At 43.1% G+C, this 26,767-nt stretch overlaps 1 protein-coding gene and 1 long non-coding RNA gene across 3 annotated transcripts; one reads left to right on the top strand and one right to left on the bottom strand.

Annotated features, from left to right (window-relative positions):
- The first annotated feature begins 1,852 nt into the window (after positions 1-1,852).
- On the top strand, positions 1,853-22,689 carry C8A (complement C8 alpha chain). 2 transcript variants are annotated; one of them, XM_087731409.1, is made up of 12 exons: positions 1,853-2,068; positions 4,171-4,267; positions 5,221-5,365; positions 6,537-6,681; positions 8,236-8,425; positions 9,931-10,131; positions 11,453-11,693; positions 15,479-15,607; positions 16,272-16,429; positions 18,757-18,979; positions 20,952-21,133; positions 22,588-22,689. In XM_087731409.1, the coding sequence occupies exons 1-11, from the start codon at positions 1,950-1,952 to the stop codon at positions 21,101-21,103; spliced, it is 1,800 nt and encodes a 599-aa protein (XP_087587535.1). In that variant the 5' UTR covers positions 1,853-1,949; the 3' UTR covers positions 21,104-21,133; positions 22,588-22,689. The 2 variants fall into 2 exon arrangements, with proteins under 2 accessions (XP_087587535.1, XP_009459512.1); XM_009461237.2 differs by lacking the exon at positions 22,588-22,689 and having other exon boundaries at positions 20,952-21,425.
- Positions 8,746-14,977, bottom strand: LOC148052089 (uncharacterized). Its single transcript, XR_015698722.1, has 3 exons — positions 14,840-14,977; positions 10,029-10,123; positions 8,746-9,413 (listed from the first exon to the last, which is right to left on the bottom strand). It is a non-coding gene; the product is annotated as an uncharacterized LOC148052089 (long non-coding RNA).
- Positions 22,690-26,767: the final 4,078 nt, after the last annotated feature.

Raw genomic sequence — 26,767 nt, 5'->3', positions numbered from 1 at the left:
AACTTTCATTATATATATGGTGTGTTTCTGACACTGCTATCAGAAAAGAAAAGATATAATGCTTCGACAGTCTTGCTTAGATGCTGAGGAGGCACTTGACTGTGCAAAGCAACCATTTATATCACAGGACGGCAGAAGTTTGGACCAAAGACAGATTTGGCAGATGGCCAGGGAGGCTCCCACCACGGGGACAGTGGGGTCCATCCCCACCAGACTTTTATAAGCATTGCTAAAACCTTTTTATGTTGTTCTGTCTTAACAGCAACATGCAGAGAGGCTGTAAAGTGTAATAGGGAGGTAACGATGGGGATCGCCTTAGGCCAGTTCCAATCCCCTGCTTTTCTCCCAGGCAAAAGCAATTTAGGTTTAACAGTATATAAAAAAAATATTAAAACCCTTATTTGAGTTCTTCTTGTGTAGGCGAAGAAAGGAGAAGTACTTTCTGAACTCATCTGAAGTGCATTAGTAGGTAAGGGATTACATTAACATACTCTCGAAGGTCACAAAAAGGCAGTTTTCATTTTATTTCACTACAGAGTTTACCCGTGTGCTACATTTCTTCATGTTTAGCAAAGACAAGTCCCAGGATCATTCTGAACTTTAATTACATTAAAATAACACTGTAAGAGGTCCTTTTATTTTGATAATTATAATACCATCTATTGAAATTAGCTTTGCAAATAATTTGGGAAATACACAGTGACATTTCTATCCCAGTCTTTTGTGGACAGAGGACAATTCACTGTCTGCTTAATAGCTGTAATAGTCCAAGACCAGATTTTCTACAATAATTACACTTTCTCTTGAATTTATTGAGGTTCAAGCTTCCAGTTGTCTGCTGGGAACACTTCATTTATGCATGAGGCATCTCTTCCCACTTATGCAGAAGAAAAGCAGGGAGATACTTGTTCGAACAGAAAAGTCTCCATAGATCTCTTACTTTTTTTTTTTTTTAACTAATATCTAATGAAGTTATAGATTCCTTGTGTGTTTTTGTGCCTGCCCAGGAACCCTCAGGGGAATTTTGCAGACTATGTGCAAGCTTGAGGAAACAGGTATGGGGCAACTTGGGCTATAGCATGACCAAGTGTCTTTCCAATGGCCATTTTTTCTTTCTTCCAACATATGAAAACTAAATATTGTGACTATTATCTTAGTAGTAAATAACCCATGGTGTTCTTGCTTTGGATGGTATCGCTTTCTTATACTTGTGCACATCTTCTGTGTTAAGATCCCAATCAGTGAAAAGCATTAGAGCTACCACTAACAGAAGAGTTTGCACAGCATATGGGATGGACACAATTTCAGATTTAGGGGGTATCTTCCTCATCCCAAATCACTTCAGAAAACAAAGATTTAGATTCTCATGTTGTGGTGACTGTGTAGGGCCATCCAAAAGCCAGGTGCTAACTCACATCAGCTTTGGAGATGGGACACTATCTTAGGTGGATAGCAATGGGAAGAAGCTGAATTGACATTTCCTTGATGTATCTGGAAGGCACATGTTCCTCATAACAGAATTTTATAATCTTCAGTTTGCTGTACTGGGAGGCTTTTCCCTGGTCAGCGACCAGGTGCACCAAAATTGCAGTTAAGTCACTGTGGGAAATAAAATGAGTTTCCTCCTCCTTCAAATTAAAAGGAGGGTGCAGGCTGGACAAGAAACATACTGCTGCAACAGGACTTGATTGACTTTAATGTGGAAACAGTTGCACAGTTTAATATATTCCCTTGCCAGAAAACTGGGAATTTGTTTCCAAAAGGGCAAAGGCCTCTGGGATGCGTCCTGATTCTTTGTGATTTGATCTGTGCTGTTGTCAATGATTTACCTCAGCATTTTGGAGTCTGGTGGGCTCCGTGCTTCTAGCAGTGCTTGCCCCACGGCATCCTGAAGCCTAAAGCTTTGGTTTGCAGCTAATCTATAGCAAACATTTACATATGGAAAAACAATGCGGTGGAGTCTGTGTCAGATTTCTCCTCTGATTCTCTCTATATGCTCGCTGGCTTTAACGGCACGTCAGGCCACGGCTACAGCACGCAGGGAGCTTGAGGCATTGCCTTCCCAGAGGTAAGCCTGTTCCCCCCCCAACTTTACATATAGAAATTATGGGCAAGTCAGTCAGCCCATCAATTTTGTCCTGACTTGAGGCATGTGCACACTGTGCTCTCTGTAAACAGCTACCAGAAAAAAAAAAATATTGGCAGTTGTCCAAAGCCCAAGCTAGGCATCATAATTCCTTCTTATATGAACTGTTTGCACAATGGTTTTTCTTCCAGAGATGACTATTAAGCCTTCTTAAACTTCCTTGCCAAAATTACCATACTGGTTTTGGGCACTTGGAATGAATTCCCTCTACAGAATGATTTACAAGCGAATAGTTTTCATATTCTTTTTCGTTATAATTATTTTGCATTTGACAATGTGAAGTTAACAAGTGCATGTTTATAACCCAATTTTCAATCCAAGCCAGATCCTCATACCTCTATTTTTTTTCCTCTGAACAATATTATTAACCTATACAAGTGTCATTTAGGCTTTGAAGGAAGGCAATAAACAAGTTACCTTTTTCTAAAGCTATAGTGTCATGATAGGAAAATGGTTGGATTTTTTTTCTACAGCTATTAATTTCAGTCTTTTTCTAAAGGCAAATATGATTTAGACGGATCAAAAAAGGTATCAGTGATAATTGGAACGTGGAGACAAGGAGAAGGAGGAAAGGAAAAAAAAATGTGGTAGTGATACACTTAATTATGAAGGCTTATTCCGATAATCCCTTTTGAAAATGAACAAAGATGAGATTTTTGATGTTTGATGAACTTATCAAACAAGGCAGAATAATGAAGAGGTAAATGTAAAATCCAATCGAAGGTGAGCCAATTAAGTACTTTGTGAAGTGCTGAAGGATACAGCCCACAGATCCTCCTGTCAGAGCGAAAAGGCATCAATACATGCATGTTCTCCAGCTCCGTGTTTGTCTGCAGGCTCCTGTTGTTTTCCTGGAGACACGGTGGCTTTTTATCTCACACGCTGATCTGCATCCACAGGCTCCCTTGCTGAGCTGTTGTGGCTTTCATTTAGTAGTCTCTCTTCTACAGCCTCTGATGAATCCCCAGTGTGCTCCGTACCTCTGCTAATTGTCAATATTTCTCTTTGGACCGCAGTCTCATAAGTAAAACAGACTGCTCATTAGTTAATCACCAAAATAATAATAATAATGTTTTGGCTCAGAATAACCCCTCAAAATGTTTTGAAGGCTGTGGCAAACACAGAGTTGCATTAGCACACCACAGATTGCTCCTGAAGACAAAGAAACTCATTATACAAATAAAGATTGTAGGAGTAGGGACAGAAATAGAGATCATAACAACTAGGCTGGGAGGCAAGAGAAGTATTTTCTTGCTATTGAATAGTGATATTCAGTGTATGTGCAGAGAGTCTGATCCAAGGGCCATTGCGATACAGTACCCTTGCCATTTTCCACTTTTATACTCTTCCTTTAGTTATTTTCCTCTGCTCAAAATTTATGTATTTCCTTTTAGAAATAGTCAACCAACAAATTCTCATAGTCAACGTGGCTTTGTACCTTACCTTCTCAGCACTGTTGGTGTGGCCATTCCCACCACAAAGCCCACGGGTATCAGACCCTGATTTCATACTTGTCGGGAAAAATACTGACCATGAGTTCACAATGGTGTAAAAAAAGTTAAATCAATAGATTTCAGAGCAGGCCCAAGGTGATAAACATCACTACTCCCGGAGTTTGTGATGTAGTTCTTAGAAGAAAGCCAAAAAAGAAGCCTTTCCTTGAAACCTGTCTCTTCTCGACATTCTTTCTGTTTACTCAGTGTGTTTGGTCTTGTATATATGATGTACTTATATTTTATTGCAATCTACCTATTGAAAGGGACTGGGATCTCTTGGGAGAGCAGGAAACCCGACAAAATCCTCGGATCCTGCACCTGCTGCCCCTGACCAATTCTGATGGTGAATACTTGGACAGGGCATCTCGGGTAGTACAGCCCCCCCTGCTAAGGGATGCTTCCCATTTCGTACAAAACAGGTTCCTGGTGGAAAAACACACACACAGATCATTTTCTCCCTGCTAGCCTCCAGCCCTCCTTAAAACACAACTTCAAAGACCTTAGACCGCTATCTCTTCCCCTCCTTAGAAGAAGCAGCAGAGATGTTAATTCTCCAGCTCCTGTCGACTGTCAGCTGAGCCAGTGGTCAGAATGGACTGATTGCTTTCCTTGCCAAGAGAAAAAAGTAAGACTGTACTGTAATGTATTCATTTATCTTCAGATGTGTCTGTGATGAGGATGTACACACATTAATTATATATATTATACGTATTCATCATTCTGAAGCATCCAGTAAACTCATCCAAATATGATGGAGATGCTCCTCTACTAGAGAGGCTCTTACTTATCCTGGTGTAAACTGGGGAATAAATTCATTTAAGGCAGCAGAACAGCAAAATGCAAAATCAAGGGAAATGGTGGAAGAATCAGGCCAGAATATTTGCCCAAGACTTTCTTCTTTTTCTATCTCAGATTTAATTAAGTATCCCCTGATTCTTAATGCAAATATTCCAAGGAAAAGAAATTAAAAGCAGTCTTCATTCATCAGCTCCTGTTCTTAATTTTTTTATATCATTTCACATATGTCTTCATAATTCAAAAATTTATTTTCAAATACCTGACATAATTTTGCTTTCTACTGAGTTTATATGCCTGCACTTTTTGTTCCTGTGCTTATAATCAGTAACTGATTTGGCTCTTCTCTCTTTCCTTTTCTTTTTTTTTTCTTTCTAGTTTAAAGAGCAGCAATTCTCATTAATAATCTGTCAGAAATGTTGCAGGATCAGTGTTATAATTAGTGTCTGTGTCCATCTGAGCCTGCTACATTCCAGGACAAAGCATGGGTAACTGGAAAGATTCCATATTTTTTCTAAAGTATAAAATAGGGAAGATATTTTTAAAAACAGTCATTCCAACCCCCTCCAAATTCACTTGTATGAACTTCAAGCAAATCTCCTGAGCTCCCACCTGTCTGCTGTCTTTCCTTCTCCATTTATCATGCGCAAAGTCTGTGGACTACACAGAAAAATAACAATATAGATAAAAGTGATAGTTTTAATTGCTTTATAGCCTATGGAGGTGATGTCTCTGAGGGATACACGTTAGGTGTTGGTGGTGTTTTTCTCTCGTGTGGTTCAGCACCGGTACCGGCGGCTGGTGCAGCCGGCAGGGTTCACAGGGAGGCGATGCACGGGGCACCTCTGGGGCGAGGAAGCTTGCCGTGCTGAGACAACGTGCACTGGACCCCCCAGCTGCGGGAAGGACTTTCAATGCAAGGAAACAGGTGAGTGAACTGGGCACAAACTCCTGCTAAGGAGGTTTCAGTCCTGGCTGGACAGACCTGGGGTGATTTCAGTCCCCTGCCATGGGCAGAGCTTTGCCAAAATGCATTCAGCCCAGCCAGCAGGATGGTGAAGCAGTGCAAGAGCAAGCAGGAAATTTCCCCATGTTTGGTTTTTTCCCCACTTGGACAGAAATCCATTCATATTATGCTTAGATTTGGATAGAAAAGAAGGCTGTGTGACATGGAAAAGGTTAATTTTTCAGTGGAACAAAGAGAGTAGAAATATTCTGCTCCAACTGCTGTGCTACATGCTCACGCTCCCCTCCATGGGCATCACCACTCCCACAACACACCACTTTCTCCCCCTGCAAAAGACATAGTTCAATCATGAATCCAACTAGCAATCTGTTGGGGTGATTTATTTATTTTTAGCCATCCCCAGCTCTGAGGATTGGGATATAATACGGCTGTTCTCTGAAAGTTTGACTAGCCTTGACAGATTTTTGGTTTTACACAAATGACTCAAACTCCCATTTTGAGCATTTAATGAAAATCCTATTGAAATTTAGAAATGCACACCAGCTCTGTGACCAGCTCATCATCTGGAGCAGGCCATCACCGCTCTGTTGACGCAAGTGCATTGATTCCTGCCATGAATATCATGTCAAGGCTTTCTCCTCACTCCCAGAAGCAAAAGCACTTTCAAGTTGCCCTTCCTACAAGCATCCACTCTTGAGCTGTAATTATTGCAATAAACTTCCCAAATACCTCCTACAATGGGAAGAGGAAAAACTGCACTTTGACCAGACAGAGCTGACTTCCCTAAGCCAAGCAGAGAAGCTATTGCTTCCTGTAGCTCCCTTCCAAAAGCATGATTCTAGATAATAAAATCAGGCCAGTGAGGTGACCTCGACTTGATTCCCATCCCATGGGAGCCCAAGGGACCGGCTGGCTTGGACTCCAAGCTATGCTCCCTCCAGGTTGCAAAGGAAAACCTCCCCCTCAAGGAGCTGGGAAAGGCAAACTCCCAAAGGAAAAGCAGTGTGTTTAACACCCAGCATGATTTCATGTGGCCCCTGAGATAGGGGTGGAAAACAACACAACCAGTGCAAGTTGCCAAAAAGGTTTTCTGAAGGGCAGATAAGCGATCATCTGTACCTGTGCACTTTAGGTCGCTGTATTAAACGGCATCTTGTGTGCAACGGAGAGCCAGACTGCAGAGATGGGTCTGATGAGGATAACTGTGAGGATGAAGATATTGAAAGCCCTTGTGAACATCTGTTTCCAATCCCAGGGTCTGAAAAAGCAGCTCAAGGGTGAGTAATTAATCAATAGCTGCTACTCTCACAATCAAAACAAGATTAAGTTTTTTATACTGCTCTTCCTTAGTAATAGCAGTGCTCCATGAATTGATAGGGTGCTGTACAAAACCCAAAAGAGAGCTACTGTCCCACACGACTGTGGGTAGCAATGAGGGAGGCAGGAGGGTTCATCCCAGTTTTATTTCAAATTCTGCCTCAAATTTACTATCTGACCTTGGTCTCTCTCAGCCACTCTGTACTTGTGAGTGTCCTTTGTATACTCATGTAAAAATACATCCCAGTTCTCCGAGTCCAGTTCTCTTACAACTTTCTCTGGTTGATAAAAGCGATATATTAAAGGAAACAGTAGACTTTGGAGATGGAGCATCCTGGTGGCTTTCATCCTTAAGGAGAAGATTTAACTCCAGGATTTAGGACTTCAGAGCAGAGATTCAAAGCAGAGAGCCTGAGCTCCACATGAATATGCAGGGTAAATACACCTATCCATGAAAAAGTTTTACTGTATTCAGTTTCAAATTTTGGTTAGGTAATACACGGAAAAGAGGAATGCAGAACAAGTTTAAAAGCAAATTGTCTGTTGTGACATTTTTGTTTTAAATCTTGTGTTTTAACCAAGATACTTCTTAGTTTCCAGTGGAGAACATGGGCTACAGTATGAGAATGTAGTCACCCATCAGATAACTTTCCCATCAGCTCAGTCCAGTGCTCTCTGGAGTCCATGAGAGAAATGTCTCTCTGGCCCAAGGCCTGGGAGAGTCCTTTAAAAGTTTTTCAAGACATATATTAATTTTCATTGAGTACCCCATTTAATACTGCTCTCTGATGTGTTTCTCCTGCAGAACACACAAAAGCAATAGCATTTACTATCTTAATCTTGAAGACAATTCCCTGTTGTGAGGAGCAATGCTGCTGTCGAGTTTGAATAATGCTTTCATTTGGGGCTATGGAATTACAGAGAATATCAAGTAACAGGCAGGATTTCAGGGGGCAGCAGCTGTGATGGCTGGAGAGCAGGAAGAAAGAAGCAAAAGGAAATAACAAGCGAGAGACTTGGCAAAGCGCAAACAGACTGCAAGTCCAGGGAGAGTGCTAACTCCCCTGAGAAATGGGACCATTATTAAAAGGAAAGAGATGAAATAAAGATAGAAAACAATTACAGGGAATGCCAGAAAACACTTTGTGACAGTGAGATGCATTAGGCTGTGAGAGACTCACGGGGAGCCTGGAGGAATTCCAGGACTTTGGGACTTTCATAACTACTCGCCAGGATACACTGAACAATTTAACTGATTTCTTCCATCTCTAGCATGAGTCCAAACCAATGTCTTGGAAATAAAATGGTGTCCTGGCTGTTTGTCTCCTGTTAGCTTTGGGAAGGACATAGCAAGGAGAACAGACCCAAACCTTATATTTTAGGTGCTATCCAAATTCAAAGTCAGAGACAGATAGGTAACTTGTAGTGTCAGGAGAACAGAAACAGCGACAGAGACTGTTGCAGAAATAAAACAGGAGCTATGGATAACTTTCTGAATGCTATTTCTTTCCAAGATACAATATCCTAACACAGGAAGAGAGCCAGTATGTATATGATCGTAATTTTTTTGGAGGCCACTGTGAGTATGTCTACAATGGAGAGTGGCGGGAGCTGAAGTATGATGCTGCATGTGAACATCTGTACTACGGAGACGACGAGAAGTATTTCCGCAAACCTTACAACTTTCATATATACCAATTCCTAGTAAGTACGTCGGGTGGTCAAATTTAGCAATGTTTTCCCAGCTAAAAGCCAAACTTCCTATAAAGATATCATGTACATTTTATCATTCATTATAGGTTGTCTTTCAAGGTACTTTTCTCCAGCTGTCCCCAAGACAACAGGCAATCGATGATATAAATGCTGTTTTATGGCACATCAAGGAACTAACATGCTTTATCACCCAGGCATCCCCACTGCTTACTCTAGCCTAGTCAGATCCAAGAGAAATGGGTTTTCTCTAAATTCTGCTATTAATGAGCTGTAGAGCTTTTGCAAGCTACTTGCCTCTCTAGGGATGAAGTTGGCCATGTGTAAAATGGGAAGAATGCTACTGGTTCAATCTTTGAAAGCATTTTAAGTCTATGACATGGCTACAAGGGACATAAATCCAAATTCTGAGTGAGACAAAGATCCTGAAAGCCTCACCATGTATCACAACGCCTGTACTCTGGGGGGTCACATCTGATGTTGGAGACTGAACTAAGTAGAACAGGGATTCAACCTGGGTCTCCCATGTCGTAAGTGGGTGCCTTGGCCACACTGTTAAACATTTATCATGCTTTTTGATGTGAATGAATGAAAACACATTAGTCCAGGGGAATATTACAGCCACAGGCTCAATGCAAGTGCGTTTCATGTCTTCCCAGCAAGCAGACTTCCCTGTGCCCCTTAGTCCCCAGTTTGAACCCAGACAGACCCACCACACGGGCCACATTTTCTTCTCCCCTTTATCTGCTGCTAGCATTGGAAGGACATATGCACCACAGTCAGGTATTGAGGGATGCTTCACCATGCCCCATATGCATCTTGACTTAGGAGCTTCTGCCTGTCGGGGTCTAGGAAGCCACTGATGACGATGTGAGATGGTTTTTTTCAGTGTTGGTAATTTAGCCGGCTTTTTCTAGAGACAGCAAATGGCACAGCCCAGACTCAGCAAGGCTGCTCAATTCCACATGCTAGCAAAGGAGAGCTGTCAAGGAAAAGGTCACTTTAAAACACAGGCAAAACAATGTTTGTTTTCTAGCATTGCCATCGCAAGTGGCTGGATCACCACTGTTGAATTTTTTTTCCTAAATAAATTAATCCACAAGCAGGCTGGAGAGAAAAAATTCACTCCAAATCATTAGGATTTGGCAGAGCTGTAAGGAACTGGAAGGAGGGGTTTATAATGGGAAATGTCAAGCTAGCTTAATAGGCACCATTACCAGCTCTGCCTGTAATGGTACTGCTTTGAGTGGCTAAACACAAACCTTTCCCCTGCCTGGAGATGGATGAAGGAAAATGTATGGCTTTATCCACATTTCTCACATATTTCAAAATGAAATGGCACATGACTAAATTCTTTATTCCACATTCACTGAAATCAGTGTCGGTGCTGTCAGGAGCATTGTGGGCTTCAACAGAGGCACCATCAGGTCCTTAAAGAAATAGAGATTAAAAAGGAAGGGAACTACCTGAAAAATTAATGTCTGCTCATTTCACTTTAGGCTCATGCTGATTCTGGATTCACTTTTGAGTTTTATGATGATTCAAAGGATCTGCTTGATGCCCTTAAAAGGGATAAATCCAGAACAAAAGGCTTTACCATTGGAATTGGGCCCGGACAGTCAGTTTTCCAGTTAGACTTGGGCTTGACTTTATCAGGTGGCAAAGGATCCCTGAAGAATTTCACGCAATACACTGCAAAGGTAAAAAAAAAAAAATAAATCAATTATGTTTATGCTCCAATCATGTGATCTGTGCATCTCATGGTCTGGCTGTAACTTATGTCAGTTTATTCTCTCAATTGTATTTTTTAACACATAGTAATTGTACCTTAATTTGTTCATGTAATTGCAAATGTATGATCATTAGTAATCCTGTTTGTTGTTCTTATTACATTTTAGCAAACAGGGAGTGGGAATAAAATTGAATTACAAAGTACCACAACACATGTCATCTCATCCCACCCTGTTCCATGGCTACATCAAGCACATAAATAGAAAAATGCTTAAAATGATGATGAGGGAGGAGGAAATATCAAGATGTTGATCAAAACAGTTGTCTTCAGGGAATGATCTCTGGTAGCAAATGTATGTTGTTCAACTTAATACAAGTTGCCTTATGATGGGGAAATATGCTACTATTTACAGGAGGTTAAAATACCACACTCAGAAAAGAGTACCCAATAATAGGGTGTGTTCCTCACAGTGAGTTTACATCAGGGACTAGCTGTGATGACCCCTTTCCAATCTAATAACATGAATGCTGGTATTTCCCACATTTACCATGCCCCATCTCCACTTCTCTCATGGCTGCTGACAGAAAACAATAAAGAAGAATTACTTTGATGGTGTTCCGAGTTGAAATGCCCTTAAAAGCTGTTGGAAATTGGCACCATTATAGTATTTACTGTGCCCTTGTCTAGACTCACACAATGTTTGCAGCTAAACAATGATCAATTATTAGAGGAATCATTTAAAGGGCTGTTCTGGTTGCACTGGAGCCTTGTCCAGTGCAATGGCCAATCTAGAAGAGGAGTCGTGGATCTGGTGGTATGTCCAGAAAATCCTCCCCTCGTCAGCACCTTCCTGGCTGGGGTATCCCCCCACTGCCAGGCTGGGCAGCGCTTGCCATGAGCCCTTGTCTTGTATCACTGGTTGAGGATGTGAAAAAAGCAAAAGGGAAAAAATAGCATAGCAAAGAAGGCAGAAAAAAGAAATAGCAGAAATGGAGGATGGAGGGGAATCATGTGGAGCCCAATTCTGATCATATTCTCACATCAATAAAAAAACCACATAGCATTCAAACCCATGGCTCTGCCCTCCACCTCATGTAGCCACACGAGAAACAGACACCCCCCGTAAAAGAATTACCACTGATTTCATTTAAACCAGGGCTGGTTGTCATGCCTTTAACATCCACTGACAGTCACAGATTCAGGCTTTCCTCTGCAAACCCAAGAATTAGAAATGGCTTTTTTTTTTTTACTGAATGTTGAGTGGCAGCTCCTCTTCTCTTTACCCGCAGGAGGTTGGGTTCATTAGAGGTGTGACGAAGGTGCAGACAGCCCGTTTCAAGATGAGGAGGGACAACGTTGTTTTGGATGAAGACGTGCTGCTCTCCCTGCGGGAGCTTCCGGACACCTACAACTATGGCATGTATGCCAAATTCATCAACGACTATGGCACTCATTTCATGACATCCGGCACTATGGGAGGTGTCTTTGAGTACATCCTCGTCATTAACAAGGAGGAAATGAGAAGAAAAGGTTAGAAAACCACAAGTTATTCTCTGTTCACAACTTTCTGCTCTAAACCAAGCATTTCCAACCTGGAGACCATGGGGTGGGTCCAGTCCACTGAAGTAATTCATCTGGCTCTGGCTGCTCCCCAGAACCATCATCTCCCAGTGTCGCTTGCTAGCCTTCTCTAAACTTCTCCTATTTCTTATAGTCTTTGTTCTGGCCATTCTCATGAACGCTCAAGGATTGCAAACTCATCCAGAGTAAGGAAAGATAGCCCACTCATGTTTTAGCCTCCTAATAGTGAGGGTTTCAATTTTCTGTAAATGGAAATAATGTATTGTACTTGGCAATACCTCTGCCACTTTACTCTGGTTAGTGTCATATCTGAAGACTAACAGACCTCTGTTAGCTCTGGTTCTCAACAAATTAGAGTGTATGAGGCTGGAAAGCCATACCTCTAAATCTCAGTTACATAAAATATCCACTGCAGATGTCTAGTCTGCAAGAATAACCATTGCTGGTGAGCCAAAGCATAACATTTTTCCTAATCAAAAACATAAGATGCAGAACAATAATATGGTACTTTAGTACACTAACTGGATTGTCAACTTTTGCAAAGGTGTTGACAATGCCATAGATCCCACTTCCCCTAAGGACCATCACTCCACTCTGCTGAGGGTAACGCTGCCTTGGTAACTCCAGGCTGGACATTTATGCAAAAGAAAATTGTGACCTTGGACAACAGGTGCAAATTTCTGCAGTTGGTGCAAATTGCTGTAATTCCATTAACTCCATTAATGTCCATGGTTCTGCCCCAAATTCTGCCTCTGGTCTGAAATGGTTTGGTACCATCAGCACTAGAATAACTATGCACTCCACACTGAGTGTTAACCATGCCATTTTTTCCACAAGAAATTACCAACTGAGAGAATTTTCATCAAGTTCCTGAACTACTAATGTTTGGAAATATGATGCCTCTTCAAATCATTTATCCACTTTGAAGAGTGAATGATATTGAAGTGAACAAGATCTTGGCAAGCAAGTCTTCAGGAAGCAGATTGCCAATTTCAGAGGAAGAATGAATCAAGAGCATGTAGAGGGAGGCTATTATTTTGCTTTATCTTGTGCTTGCTGTGTATATAAGGAGGAGATTTACTGCTACAAGATGCCCTATTTTAGGAAAGAAGGATGTTGAAGTTCAGCAAAAGACAAAAATGTTCCCCAGTAGAGATGTAATTTTCATTCCATTGTAGCACACTTCTGTAATTTTCATCTAACCCAGACTCTGCTAGAAAGTTCACATTTACCAAGTCAGCAGTGCTCTATGTCACACGACGTAGACCCAGAAGGACCCACCTGCAGTGGCTGATAGGCCACTGTCTACAAGCATTTAGTAAAAACCCCTGATTTTTCTAATGGTGATCACAGCCATGCTTGAAGGCTGTGTTTGCAAGAGGATTATCTACCTCCCCTGAGGAATGGTCAGGATCAGGATATAAGTGCTCAAGTCTTAAAATTAGAGCTTCAAAAGATGAGTTTGAAGCTCTGCAGATGCCTGGAGATGTACTGCTGAGTCCCGACAGGGCTGAGCAGCAAGGCACCTGCTTTAGATCAACCACTGCATCCTGAGAGCTCACCTAGCCCACGAGGCTACGTGTTAAATGCCCTGGAAGAGAAAACACTCCTTTTTTATAGACCAGTGACTAAAGCACACGCCCAGGAAAGAGATCTCTAGGCTGTGTCCTCCCTAAATGAGAGACAGCTTGGGCAGTCGCTGAGCATCTAGCTAGGCATAGGCATTAGCTGGACTTTAAGCATCTAGGAAACCTGAATTTTGAAAATGAAGTCACCTTCTGGGTTTACATGCCCGGGAGTAGACCACAACTCACCGGTGCAGAGCTTAGGACTGCAGTTTTGCTGCCAGACCCATTTTTAGCTTTCAGGCTGCAAGGGCTTGTATGGATGTAGTCATGAGTGAAATAAATACATATGTCAGAATGAGGTTCCTTGTTGCTCTGCCATCAATATTTTTCATTACTTGTTTTTAAAATAGATTGTTATGGTTCTATTATTTAGCAGAAAACAGTATAATGTGTTCACACATTACAAGAACATTTATGGGAGAAACATTATGCACAGAGTAAATTAGAAAGAGTCTTCATATATTCTGATTAATTCAAAATGAAGCAGTAAATCTTATCACTCGAGCACATTTAACTATCACAAATTATATCATATAAAAAAACTATCAGAGCTCCCCCCTCAAGTGCCAATATTTTCTATGACCACCCTTTTGCATTGATAACCACTTTTCATTTATCAAGATCTGATCTTGCTGCAACCAATAGCGAATTGTATTGACAGACCCTCACTGAATATAATTACTCAACGGGAACCATGGTGAATCAATTAATCAGGGTGTTCCTCAAGTTAAATTTTATGGCACTCCAACACCAAGATAAGCAATCACTCATGTTGCTTTGGGTGAATGAACTTTACCCACTGTGTTTACAACTGTTGAACAGTTTAGTACAAGTAATTGAGTGCTACACATTTAATCTTTCTCAAGGGCCCAGTTTTGCAATGGGATGTAATTCCCCTTGAAGTCTTGAGCATGCTTTAGCTCTCACCAGTTGGAATACAGGACTTGTAGCCCCTTTCTTGGGATGCTGATCATCTCCGCCAGTTGGGACCCACCAAGCCAATAAGCAGATAAGATACATGCCCCGCGCGGCTCCAGCTAACCTCTCCTCCAGGGTATGCAGAAGGGAGCAAAACCAGAGCTATGGGCATTTTACCAGTACTTTAAACACGAGCAAGACAAGACATTGCTCCCCAGTGCTGGGGTGAGGCAGTTCAGCAGACAGCACTCTGGGTTGAGGCTCAGCTGGAGGTTCAATCTTTAGACCATTAAGCCACAATGCACAAATCCCGCTGACCTCTGTGCCTCCCTTTCAATACCAGGGTATTGATCGCTGGGCTGCTTTGTAAAACACTTTAAGGTCCTCTGACAAAAAGAGCAATATAAAAGTTACCTATTACTTACAATACCTGTATTATTGAAATCAATGGATTTTTTTTTTTAACTATTACAGAAGATGGCCTTACATTTGCAGTACACTGAAGTGTGTACATAAAACCAGCCTGTATGAAATATGCACATTGCTTACCTTGGTGAAACCACCTCATTAGTTCCCTTCTCCCCTCTGCAGTCGCTTCATGGGTCTCCAGTTACATATTTTCATGATGTATGTGGCGGTGCTGGTAGCAGGAGCCCAGCAGCAGGCAGTAAGGCTCTGGCAGCTCTCAGCAGCCAGACCTTTTGCAAGTTGCTACTTAAGATGCTACTTAAGCGACTAAAACATGAGTCAGATCCTCATTTTAGGAAAATTAGCAAGGATCTATTGATATCAGCTGCTGTTCCCAGCTTTACCCTAGTTATGAGTCAGCCTGTAAAAAAAAAAGTTTTATTTTTAAATAAATAGACCAAACAAGGAAATACATGCCTGAAGCCTTGTGTAAAGATTTTTAATTTCTTCTAATACTTTCTAAGGGAAGAATTTTACAGTAAGGACATTTCCCTTTTCACCTGTTATGTGATAAGCCCAATATACCCCAATAAAATATTGCCTTTTCCACTGTAAGACTAAAGGCCGTTCTCTGCCTGGAATAGCTCTTGACTTTGAAAAACAGGCCATGCAAATAACTGAATATTTTCTGCATTGATAGAAAAAGAACAAGTAGGAAAATGAACATCCTTCCACTCAGAATGAGTCACTGATTTTACTGGTTTACTTTCTGTTTTGCAGATATCAGCACCGAAGAGATAAGTGCCTGTATTGGCCAGTCAATTGGCCTTACAGTCAGCAACAGTAAACTGCATTTGGAAGCATCTGTGTTATCCTCTACCTGTGCAAAGAAAGGATTTCTGAAAACTGGTATGATAGCAGGGCAGATGTCTGTTAAGGCATCTTGCGTCACTTCTTTTGGTCACTTGGGCATGGAGATTCAAGTAGGGTCACACAAGGGTAGGAAGAAGGGAGCTCTGGTGCCATTCCCAAAGCAACTTTGGGTCCAAGTCTCCAGGAGTACTGATTGCTCTTGAAACAGCAGGAATTAAGGTAGCAATACCTGGATTAGAAACCTGGGTAAATAGAGGCAGTGGGGTGGCTGGATGCCTGCAGTCTCTATAGCCACGACAGACTGGGCATGGATGACAAGGGCAACATGGCAACTATTAAAGAAGTCAAAACTGACTATAAAAAGTACTCAACGAGATTTGTAAATCACTTAACCAGCTATAGACAGCATGATCTACTGCCCCCGTGTTAACTAGAAACAAAGGCTGAAGGCATGCAGGCTCTTCAGGTCTTATCAGTTTAGAGCATTTGTGATGCTCAACTCATCACTGACTGCCTTGTGATAACATGGCAGGGCTCGCCCCACGAGTGGGGGGTATCAAGCTCCCATCGATTGCAGGAGGCAGCATCAGTGCCGCTCACTGATAGCCCCTTGCACAACTGATCTCACCTCCTTTAAGCAGTTTTTAGTGTATGTGTGGAAATGGTCACTAAATAATATGGGTGTAATTCAACTTTTCAGATGGTGAGAGCAACAGTGCAGTTGTGGAAGATATTATTCCCCGGATTAGAGGGGGAGATACAAGTTACAGCGGAGGGCTCTTAAACAGTTGGGATGGCAATATGTATCGTCACTGGGGAAGGTCATTAAAATACAATCCTGCTGTTATTGATTTTGAGGTAAGGCTTTTCTTCAGTTGAAGAAACTCTGCCGCTATAAGGAATGAAAGTGTAGTCGAGCAGATCATTTCGTATTTTTATTGTGATCCCATCACAGAACAAGATTAAATGTAATGGGCCACTGATCTGGTAACCTCTTATTCATTTCACAATGGGGAGTACATCTCCCACCGACTGCATCCGCAGGGAGACGGACAAGGAGCTTAATGCTGGATTAGTGCCGAGTTAAGTTTTTGATGTGTCCCCGAACAGCTTCCCGATGAATGGCTCTCTGTGGTTGCATTCATCCCTATTATTCTCCCCAATGCTGTCCACCCTCCTGTATGAGCAGCGGACTTGCGGGAGGCTGGGAAGGAGTCTTGCCCCCCTCAGCAAAGGCTCTGCATAGACCCCCCTGCTTTTCACCTGCCTCGGAGGCGCAGTGGCTATGCCTAACCTCTGCAGACCATGGTGGTTATTGCCATGGGTGCTTCCAGGAGTTTTTAGAGCAGGGGCCTCCTGGCTGCTTTGTCAGGTGTGTCCTGTCCCTCTCCAAGCTCCACAAAGAGGGTCCGTGGCCATAAAAATCAGCCAAGTTCTCCTCTTCCCTTCATTTTATTGGATGCCTCATACAATGGAAAGATCACTGAAGCATCCTACAGGGCTTCAGAGATGGGGAGGTGATGGGTGCAAGTGGAGGGGATGGAAAGGAAAGAGAGAATCCAGGGCCAGAGACCACAGAGGCCTGAGGAGGCGGGCGCACTCCTCAGCTGTGGTCAGGAGTACCTCATCTACCCTGAGATGCTACGATCACTGGTCTGCTCCAGGAGTGCAGCTGTGGGGTATGAGGGAAGGACCTTGGTCATGGCAAGGACACACTGCCACTTCCATCCCTCTCATCTTCATTTGAAAGCACACCTGCTCCTGGCTCTGACAGAGGGTGGGAGAAGGGAAGGTGGAGTCAGACACTGTCTGCGTTATTGGCAGGGCAAGAGGGAATCTGCAAACCTTCCTGGGCAGCACCCTGGCAGCAGAAAGCCCTGATAAAGTAGAAGCACTTTCAGTTCCAGCTGAATGCATGCTGCAGGTTATTCACCTTTCTGCACAAGTTTCCATCAATTCTGGGCAAAATTTATTGCAATTTTCCAGTAAACCATGCACTGACCTGTCTGTTGGCTGCTCCGGAGCTCAGCAGTCACTGTGCAACCGAAGCTGCTGATAAGTGCTCATGTCCACTTCAACAGCTCTTATCTGCAGCTCCCTCTCGTTTGTTAAACAGGCTTGTGCAAATTTGCCTAAGAGCTCTTCCCAAAGCCCAGCTGATCCTCCCCATGAATCGCTCTCACTGTGCCTTGTGCAACGACACGATGTCCAGCTCTTCTCTGGGACCTGTTTCCACTGATTGCCAGCCAGGACATGCAGCATTTGCACAGATGTGTGGATGGACAAATATAAATATGTGTCCTCAGAGCAGCCTTGGGCATTTAGCTTTAATGTTTAATGATTTTTGTTACTGGTGAAGACTGAAGGGCTGAGATTTTTCAGAGAACCGTTTTCTAAACATAGTTTAATACCTAAAACACCCCAATGAGCCACTCAGAGCATTTCAGGAGGTTGAATGCTACCACCTGCAAATGAGCCTGCAGCCCTTCAGCACATCCAACCATTTTTATAAAACAGGTTCAATGGAGAAGGTGAGTTATAATTACAGTTGCCCACACTGGGCTATTTTTGCTGAACGGTATATAGGAACTGGATTTTGCTACTGGAAATAGTATGAGCATGTTATATTCTTAAAGCTGTAGATGGCACAATATTATTTTGCTGCTTCACAGGGCAAAATGTAGGTAGGTAAAATTCTCCATGCTCCACATTTTCTGGATGGTTCACAATCTGGTCACCATTAGTGGTAGGTTGGCATTAAGTGTTGATGACACCCACTGTCCAAAGCTCTTACCAAAACATTTTGGTTCAAAAAGGTAAAAAGCATGCAAGAATCTCTGAGATTGTGATAGCACTAAGAAATCAGTCAAAAAAATGGGCTTACTGGGGTGTTTTAATTTATCATTTGAATCCAGACTGAAACTCCAATGCATGTCTAGAAAAACCAATCCCACACAAACCTTTAAGATGAGGAGGGTTTTGGAACAGTGGTTTCTCACTGGAGCCCATCAGTTGTGGTAACGCATTTGCATGATGTACATGGAGCTGTCAAGGAAGACAAATGATTTTTTTCTGAGCCCTGAGTTTATCCAGCAATGTCACAGTTCTCTCACTGCAGCGTAGTAGTATCTCAGTTGATGCCCAGCTGAAATTGTTTCCACGCTATTCATCTCCATCCTATGCAGCTGCAGCCCATCCATGAAATTCTCCGCAGAAGCAACCTTCCTGACATGGAAACCAAACGGCAAAACCTGAAACGGGCTTTGGACGATTACTTGTTGGAGTTCAACGCCTGCCGCTGCGGACCGTGCCAGAACAACGGTGAACCCATTTTGGTGGGAGATGCGTGTTTCTGCCAGTGTCGACCAGGTTATGGAGGCCCTGCCTGCGAGCAGACTAAGCGCCGAGGTAAGACCCCAGCGTGCACCTGTAGCAGGGGAGGGTGAAAGGCAGCAAAGGGACAGGGTTTTCCCCTCCACGTGGTCAACCAACAGCTGTTCGCACTCATGCATCAATCAAGCCCTCACTTCTGTATTGCTTGTGTTGCTACACTATCCTAAGCAGCCCTGCAAGAGACTGAAATTAACAGCTCAGGTGATTATTATAAATAAATTAGTGGAAATGAGGATGTGTTTAATAGCTGCAGACTTACTGATATGTTGCAAAAAGCTGAGCTGGGGTGCAGCAGCAGCAGCACACAGGCAAAGCCCAGCTGCCCATATTGACAGCTAAGAGGTGGGCTCCGCCTGCCTGCGGTGCTCTAAGGATGCAGCTTGTTACTGGAAATGAGACTGTCGTCTGGTCCTCACTGACTGGCACGTCACATCCTCGGGACGGCGATTCTCTGGAGCACTCGCAGCATCCCCCTATGGACGCCTGCTACAAGGGCGAGAGTCCAAACCCCGACAGGCAGGGAGGGAAGGGAGGCTGAAAGGGTCAGGCTAAGCGACTGGGAAGTGGTGCTCAAGCAATGTGCTGCCAAAAGTGCTGTGTTAGTAAAAAATTACCATATTGCCAGATTTCTACATCCTGCCCGCCCCCCCCATAGGAAACATTTTAACTAGAGGGAAGTATCTATTTGGGGGGACAAAAATGTGTTTTTCCAAAGTAATAGGCTTTACTTATGTTTTCTTTATTACTTTATATACTATCCTAAAAAACTAAATGGGTGGCAAAAAAGCCAACCTTGGAACATGCTCTTTAATTTTGTCCTGATTTGTGATGACAAAAAAATCCAAATCTCAGCACTTGAAGCTGGCAGAAAAATCCATCTTCAGGGCAGTTCCACCAGGCAGAGCTCCGGGCCTTCAACCGTGTGCTCATAATTAGGGTCTCACCATCGGAAAAGCAAAGCTGTGATGAGATAAGGAGTAAGAGCAGAGCTGGGTAGGCGGTTTACGAAGCTGAGCTCAAAAGCATTGCTTCAGTGACTCAAAAGTGGGCTTTAAAAAAATTTCAGGTTCTTTGAGTTGTCTCCAAATCCAAGGAATCTACCTTAGATGAGGAGCATGGAAAGCTCAGGACCTGGCCCCAAAGCAGCCCACCAAACTGGCCAGCCCCTATGCTCCCTGCTTTTAGCAATAGCAGGGACACACACACTTCCAGCTCATGGGAAATGAAGCAAATTTTTAGTTTCAAAACTCATTCAAGACCAAACCCAGTTTTTTAAAGAACGATGTTCCAGCAGACAGGAAACTCAGCTTTCCAGCCAGCACTAAGAGTGAGCACACACATCCATTTGTGCTGTCTGGATTAATAAAGTGCCCAAGCCAGGCATGAAGGCCAGTTGAGTAAATAAAAAACGACAGTAAATGACAGCCATCAAGCATTCCCATCATTCAGGAGCACCACCATAATCCATAGTATCGAACGCTCCTGACAACTCAGTCTGTACTGTAATGAAAAAGCCTTGAAATGACCCATCTCCAAATGGACGGGCAGACTTTTCAGAACACCTCCACGACATTAGGAGACTTTTGTTCCTCTGCCTTGGCTGGAGGTGAGAAAGTTAGTGCAGAGAGAGCTGTCAGCTGCCCTTTGGGAAAGGAAAGCCAAGCTGCAGCCTTTCAAACAAGTGGAGGAGAAAAAGGAACAACTATTGGTGTCTGAAGAAGGTGATGCTGCTTCATCTCCACTGGCTTCTAAGTGCCTTGATCTCAACAGCCATCTGTGTGCTGGGCATGGCTGGGATGGACCAGGGAGTCCCGGTCGCAGCAAACATTAGAGCCAGAGCTGAAATCACAGACTGGTGGTGGCATTCAGCTCAATCTTCCTCCCCTGCTCCCACCCAAAGTATGCCTCTGCAGTCGAGCCATATGCAGCACTTCAGACCTGACTACCCTTTCCCCTGCTGACCCTTTTTTTTTTAATGCGTTTACAGGTGGTGAGACGAATGGGCGCTGGAGCTGCTGGTCACACTGGGCTCCCTGCCAGTCGGGCACAGTGCGGCGCAGCCGGCAGTGCAACAACCCGGCCCCGCAGGGTGGTGGGGAGCCCTGCATGGGGAGGGACCTGCAGATAAAAGCCTGCTGAAAACCCACAGGACAGCATCGCTCCCCACAGGTATGTGGTCGAGAGCAGTTTGGAGTCTGTGCTGGGATATAAATCCTGCAACAGAATTACGCTGGGGAGAAATAATTGTCAAGTATTGCATTTCTGTATGTATGGAGACATTCTGGATTCTCTGTATAAAACCAGACCAATTGCTCCGGTTGATTGAACACATGCCTCCCTGCCCCCTCACCCTCGCACCACGACATGTAATGGGAGACCCACCAGTCCACAGCGGTATTGCTGCGATACAGGAGACGGTGGAGAATCCACACGGGTGGCTTTGCTGCTGGGTGACAGTGGGGCTATAACACGTCGTGAAATAAATTTACTAGAAGTGTTTACGTAAGTAAGCTTGACTCGCAGAAATTTTTATATTTGCCTTTCGAAAACACATTAGAAGCTCATGATCCTTGCATTTTTATGCAGTTGGTATTGACATATGTAACATGAAACTTTTATAAGTTGGTGCTGTCAGATTTTTTAAGTCCAGCATATTGGCCAGGGCTGCATTTGCAGCAAAGCCATATGCTGCTCTGGATGGAAGGATGCTTAAGCCTAAAGATGCCTAAGCATCATTGCGAAATGTGAACCCAAACTGATGAAGACTCTTAAATAAATAAACAAAATAATAGAGAGGCTCGAACACAACCACTCAGCAGAGGATGTTCACACACAAGTGAAGGCTACTCCTCTTTAAGATCAGTGATGAATTGACTATTAGCACACAGGCGTTTTATCTCCCAGGCACCCAGAGCCGGAGAAGATGCTAACGGGCTGCTTGATTTAAGGGGCTTTTTGGAATGTAAGATGTAAATCTCAGCACAAGAATACACACAGTATTGAACTGTGTCCAGAGACCACAGTGAAAGCTCACAGCTCCCTCTTCTTAATGAACTGCCACAAAAACCTGGGGTGGACGGAAGGCAAATGGCACTTCATTTTACGGTGCTTTTCATTGCAAGGAAAGAAGAAAAAAAAAAAAAAAAAAAGCCCTGAGAAGGAATCGGGCATTATGAAAAGCAACAACAGCAACAAAACCTCAAAGCACAAAGAAGCACTTTTATATACATTTGAATGGAAAGAGGGAGTAGAAAGGAATCATGGTTTAGTGAAAGAAATTGCTCAGCTATAGCTCTGATTCTTGGAAATGCTTGTTTTTCAACAGCGTGTCAGTGGTGATTGAGAGTCTTGACACTTAGCTGATGTAAATCAGTGCCGCTCCTTCGCTGCAGCTGATTTATGCTACCTGAAGATCTGGCCCTATATATTCTTTTGTGTACATGTTTGCCAAAGGACCATTTTTTCACCACTTTCTCTCTTGCTTGAAAATGAAAATAGAGGCTGTTTTTGTATATGAAAACAACAAACCATGTTGTCTCGAACACTGAGATGTAATTGTTCTGTGAAAAATCCCTGTGATGAGTGGTAAAGCTGTGGCCTTTTTGCCAACTTTGTTTTTCCAGGTAAAGGGGGTATTCACCCAGAGATGAATTTGCTTCCATAGGCTTGAATCTGATGTCTTCTATGTTGGGAAAATGCAGCAACATGAAGCACCCATGTATCGCTATGATTTAGATATCCCAGAGGAATGTCAAATGTAAAATCAAAACAAGTTTTCCCATCAATGGTTTTATCAATACTGTTTGGCATTCGGCTGGCAGGTTATGTAGAAACATGAGACAGTGCTCTTACACCAAGGACTTGTTTGGCTCATAGGCGATTCTCACCTTTACACCAACCGTTCATGACTCAGGAAAATGCCTGCAAGTAAATGAGTATAAAGTCACCTTAGTTAGAAAGCCAAGTATGCTTCTTTTGTAACCAGAAGGAAGAAATTAATGAACAGAAAGATCGGATGCCTTGGAAGCTGGGAAGGGATGGGGCCTGCAGGAAGGCAACCTGCATCCTCAGCTCTTAGAGCCATTTCTAGAATGACAGATCACAGGCTGGAGAACCACAAAAAAAGAAGAAGAAATCCAAGTGATTAGAGAAACTGCATATGAAATACCACCATGAACACATAAATAAGAGCCAAAAGCTGGGATTTGCCTGCAGTTGTTCATTCTCCACTTTGAACACTGTGGTGTTGGAGTATAGAGATGAAAGCGAGGATATGTGTGGGGCAGAGCTCATTGTTCACCTTGCACCCCAGGGCAATGAAGTACAAACGCAAGGGTTTCCTTCAGATGCCAAAGGGAGCTCGGTAGCAGCTCCCCTCCTCCCACTCCAGTCCCCTGCCACATCCAGGGCTCAGACACCCGCATGGCTGAAACTCATGAGCAACGAAGCTGAAGCCAAAAGAAAGGAAGAAGCTGCCTGTAAGGTCTGGAAAAAAACAGATTATGAGCAATTACACATTTACAATGCCAGTCAAAGAAGCTAATATATCTCATGCTGAAGTGGCCAGCATGAGAGTTGTGCTAGATGAGATAAGCAACAAAAATGTACGTTTCTTACTTAAACTAAAAGCTTAGAGGGTACAATAAAACACTGCAGTTCTACCCTGGTTTTAATGAATGGATTTTCCCCTCTTACACAGTGACATACATTTGATATAGTTATTTATCCTATATATTTCTTGCGGCATATTTCCCAGGAGACCTTGTTTATCTCGTTTATAAGTACATGATTGATGCACGGTGCTTTGGATAAATGGTATCACAATCAGATATTTTTATGGATATAGGCAAACTGGGTTATTAACAAAGGAAGGGCAGAGGAACCAGTACGCAAAAGAAAATAGCAGATGATTGATGACAATACACCTGAGGTTGCAAGGTGCAGACTCCAGATAACCAGCTAACAGAAGAGCAGATAAGGGCAGCGCTTGAGACAGAGCTGTTTTCTACCTCGGGGTCAATGTCACGTTGACTACGCGAATGCCTGCGTCCCTCTGAGCCTGCAATTTTAGAGCAGGCAAAAAATTCCCCAGCAGGAGCGGCTCAAAAATTATTGCCTTCCTTTTTATACAGTGTAATGCAGAGGCACAGGAAGATAGATACAAAACATTTAATCCTACCCTAAAACACTGGAAACAAAAGAAACACCAGATTCTGGGGAGTTTGGGGCAGGACTGGCACTTGTGCTGCTGTATCATGCCCAACACAGCAGGACTCTTAGTGCTGCACTACAAATAAGTAAAAAGAATAATGTTCATAACGGTAATAATTACTGTCTTCATCTCCAGTTTTGTTGATTTACACAAGCAGTGTTAAAATAGGATATAAAAGGAAGACAAATCTGCAGACGTAATTTGACCTGAAATCTGGCAGTTGTCTTGCATGTTTGCTGGGCTCTTTAGCCATCAGGGTAGAAGAAGTAGCAGCTGGAAATCTGGGGACTGTTAACACCTCTGCGTGGACTCACTGGGTCACTTTCAACGAAATCTCTCTGTCTGGGAGAGAACCTGGGGAGGAACAACTATATCCATCTGACAGAGGGAGAAACCGGAGCATTGCGAAGTAATTTAGCAATACCACAACTATCACAGGCTTTCCAAGTCCCCAGCCTAGACCACATTCCAGCCTCACAGGTAAACATAAAGTGTCTACACGGTATGAAAAGACAGGGAGCAAGTGAATCCAGGCTGGAAACCAGTCTGATTTACCCATTCCTGATGGAGATGTTTGGGGCTGCAAGAGTCAAGTTGGTTTTGTTCTGGAAAAGCTGGATGTGACAATTACAACTTACCTAAAATACCCTTTTGGGAGCTTCCTAAGCCATGCTGACTGGATCCAGCACATGTCACAGCAGCAATGTCTTCAAGCAAGGAGGTGGAGAAAATACAGCTTCTCCATGTTCACCGAGTTTCTTTTTTTCACAAGCAAATTGCTTGTGAAAATATAATATGGGATGTAGTAAAGCCCATTAGCAACAAGTGTCTTAACCAGAGAAATGGGCTAGAGCAGCGCAACCAGTGCTGAACACGCACGCATCGTGCCTGCAGCCTTCCCGAGTTTTCATACGCAGGTTATTAATCTAAACTTACACAGAAGGTGGAAGTTAGAAACACCAGTAAAAGATAGTAGCAAAATTTAATGCGTACCAAAATGAAACAATAAAAGCTTCAGCATAGTATTTTTTATTACCCTCCAGGTCATAATAAATCATTAGTTAGTTGAATCAAAGCACAAAATCACAAGGACAAGATAAAGTTATGTCCTTTATGGGAGGCTTCTAAGCCTATAGGCTCAATATTCAGCCATTGCTGAAATCATACTTCAGTTAGATTATCCTGCTGATGTTGAAGATTGTCAAATCTCTCCTCTGTTCCTCAAAAAAAACCCCAAACATCCAAACCCCGCCACTGCCACTTCAAAAAATCGGAGCTTTTCTGATGAGGGAGCAGTCCAAACTCAAGTTGGTGCATTTGGCTCTGCTTGCTGCAGCAGTGGATAGACACACCATGACTACGTGTCAGAGTGCTTACTCCAGCTTGATGATGAGGAAAGGTGGTTACATTTACAAAAGCCACTCCACTCATCTGAGAAAGTCCTTGAATCAGATTACATTGATGCTTCTGGAGAAAGGCAGGCAACCGCATGGCATTACGTGTCCTCACAGGCACCCATGAACCATGATCAGCATCCTCTGCTGCAGAGCTTCTACAGTGTCCTTTTAAAAAGCTCTGAAGAATATCATACTTAGCATAAGCAGTGACCTCTTTGACCATGACCCGAAATGAACTTCTTGGCAAATTTCTATCACACAAAAGATATCACAGCTACACAGTGGATAACAGAAATGTTTTGGGTTGGCAGCTCGATTACGAAGCCCATAATGAGTACAGAGCACTCTTCTTTTACATATGCAATGTGCTCTTCCTTTCTTAAAGCTGTCACAGAAACCTTGTCGATAAATGTGGAGGCGGCATGAGGGCTACAACTAAATGCATGTTCCATTGTTCAGATGTCAGAGAGCCTGAGTTGTTCTAACAAGAATTACATTTAGACAACATCAGTCTGAAAGGAGAGAAACTGGTGATACCAACCCATTGTCACTAAAAACCCTCAGAAGAGTGTTTGACCTTGCAGATGTTAGAAGACTCACAACACTTATGAACAACTCTGCACTGGTGGAATCATTTTCCTGGAGCAAAGCTATTGCTGGTTATTTTACAGCATGCCCCACCAAATGTCTTTGCAAAAATCATTAACCACTAATGAAGCTGTAGGAGTCTCTGGAACGATCCAGGCTCAGGTCAGTCATGAAACGGTGCACAATATTACAAGTTCCTCTTTTGTTTGACCTGGATTGTGATGCATGGCTCCAGGTACAGTAAAAAAGGGCAAACTATTCACTTTGCTTTGGCTCTTCATAGCAAACTCTCTCCATCTCAGACATCCTAACCTGAGTGGACTAGCAATACAGCTGCTGAAATACAGGCTTTCATGGGATCAGACAGATCAACCAGAGCCTGTCTGGGGCAGAGGCAACTACTAAGGGCAGAAGACCTCAGGGGATGTGCAAAGATGTTTATTCCAGAATGTTCCATTTATCTTGCCCATGACAGAGAATTACAGAAAAGCTGGCTGCTCATCCTGCTCCAGAGGATGGTCCTGGCATCCTGGAGTGACAACCCCTAGGCAGGTGCAGGAGGTTCAGCCTCTCCTGCAAGTGTAGCCATCTCTCCTGCCTTCCAAT

This window comes from Nipponia nippon, unplaced genomic scaffold (genome assembly GCF_047370975.1).
Source record: "Nipponia nippon isolate SJK-2023a ecotype South Korea unplaced genomic scaffold, ASM4737097v1 scaffold_5, whole genome shotgun sequence".
Classification (NCBI taxonomy): domain Eukaryota; kingdom Metazoa; phylum Chordata; class Aves; order Pelecaniformes; family Threskiornithidae; genus Nipponia; species Nipponia nippon.
The sequence above is the reverse complement of the archived record's forward strand: the minus strand, read 5'-3'. Positions and strand labels throughout refer to the sequence as shown.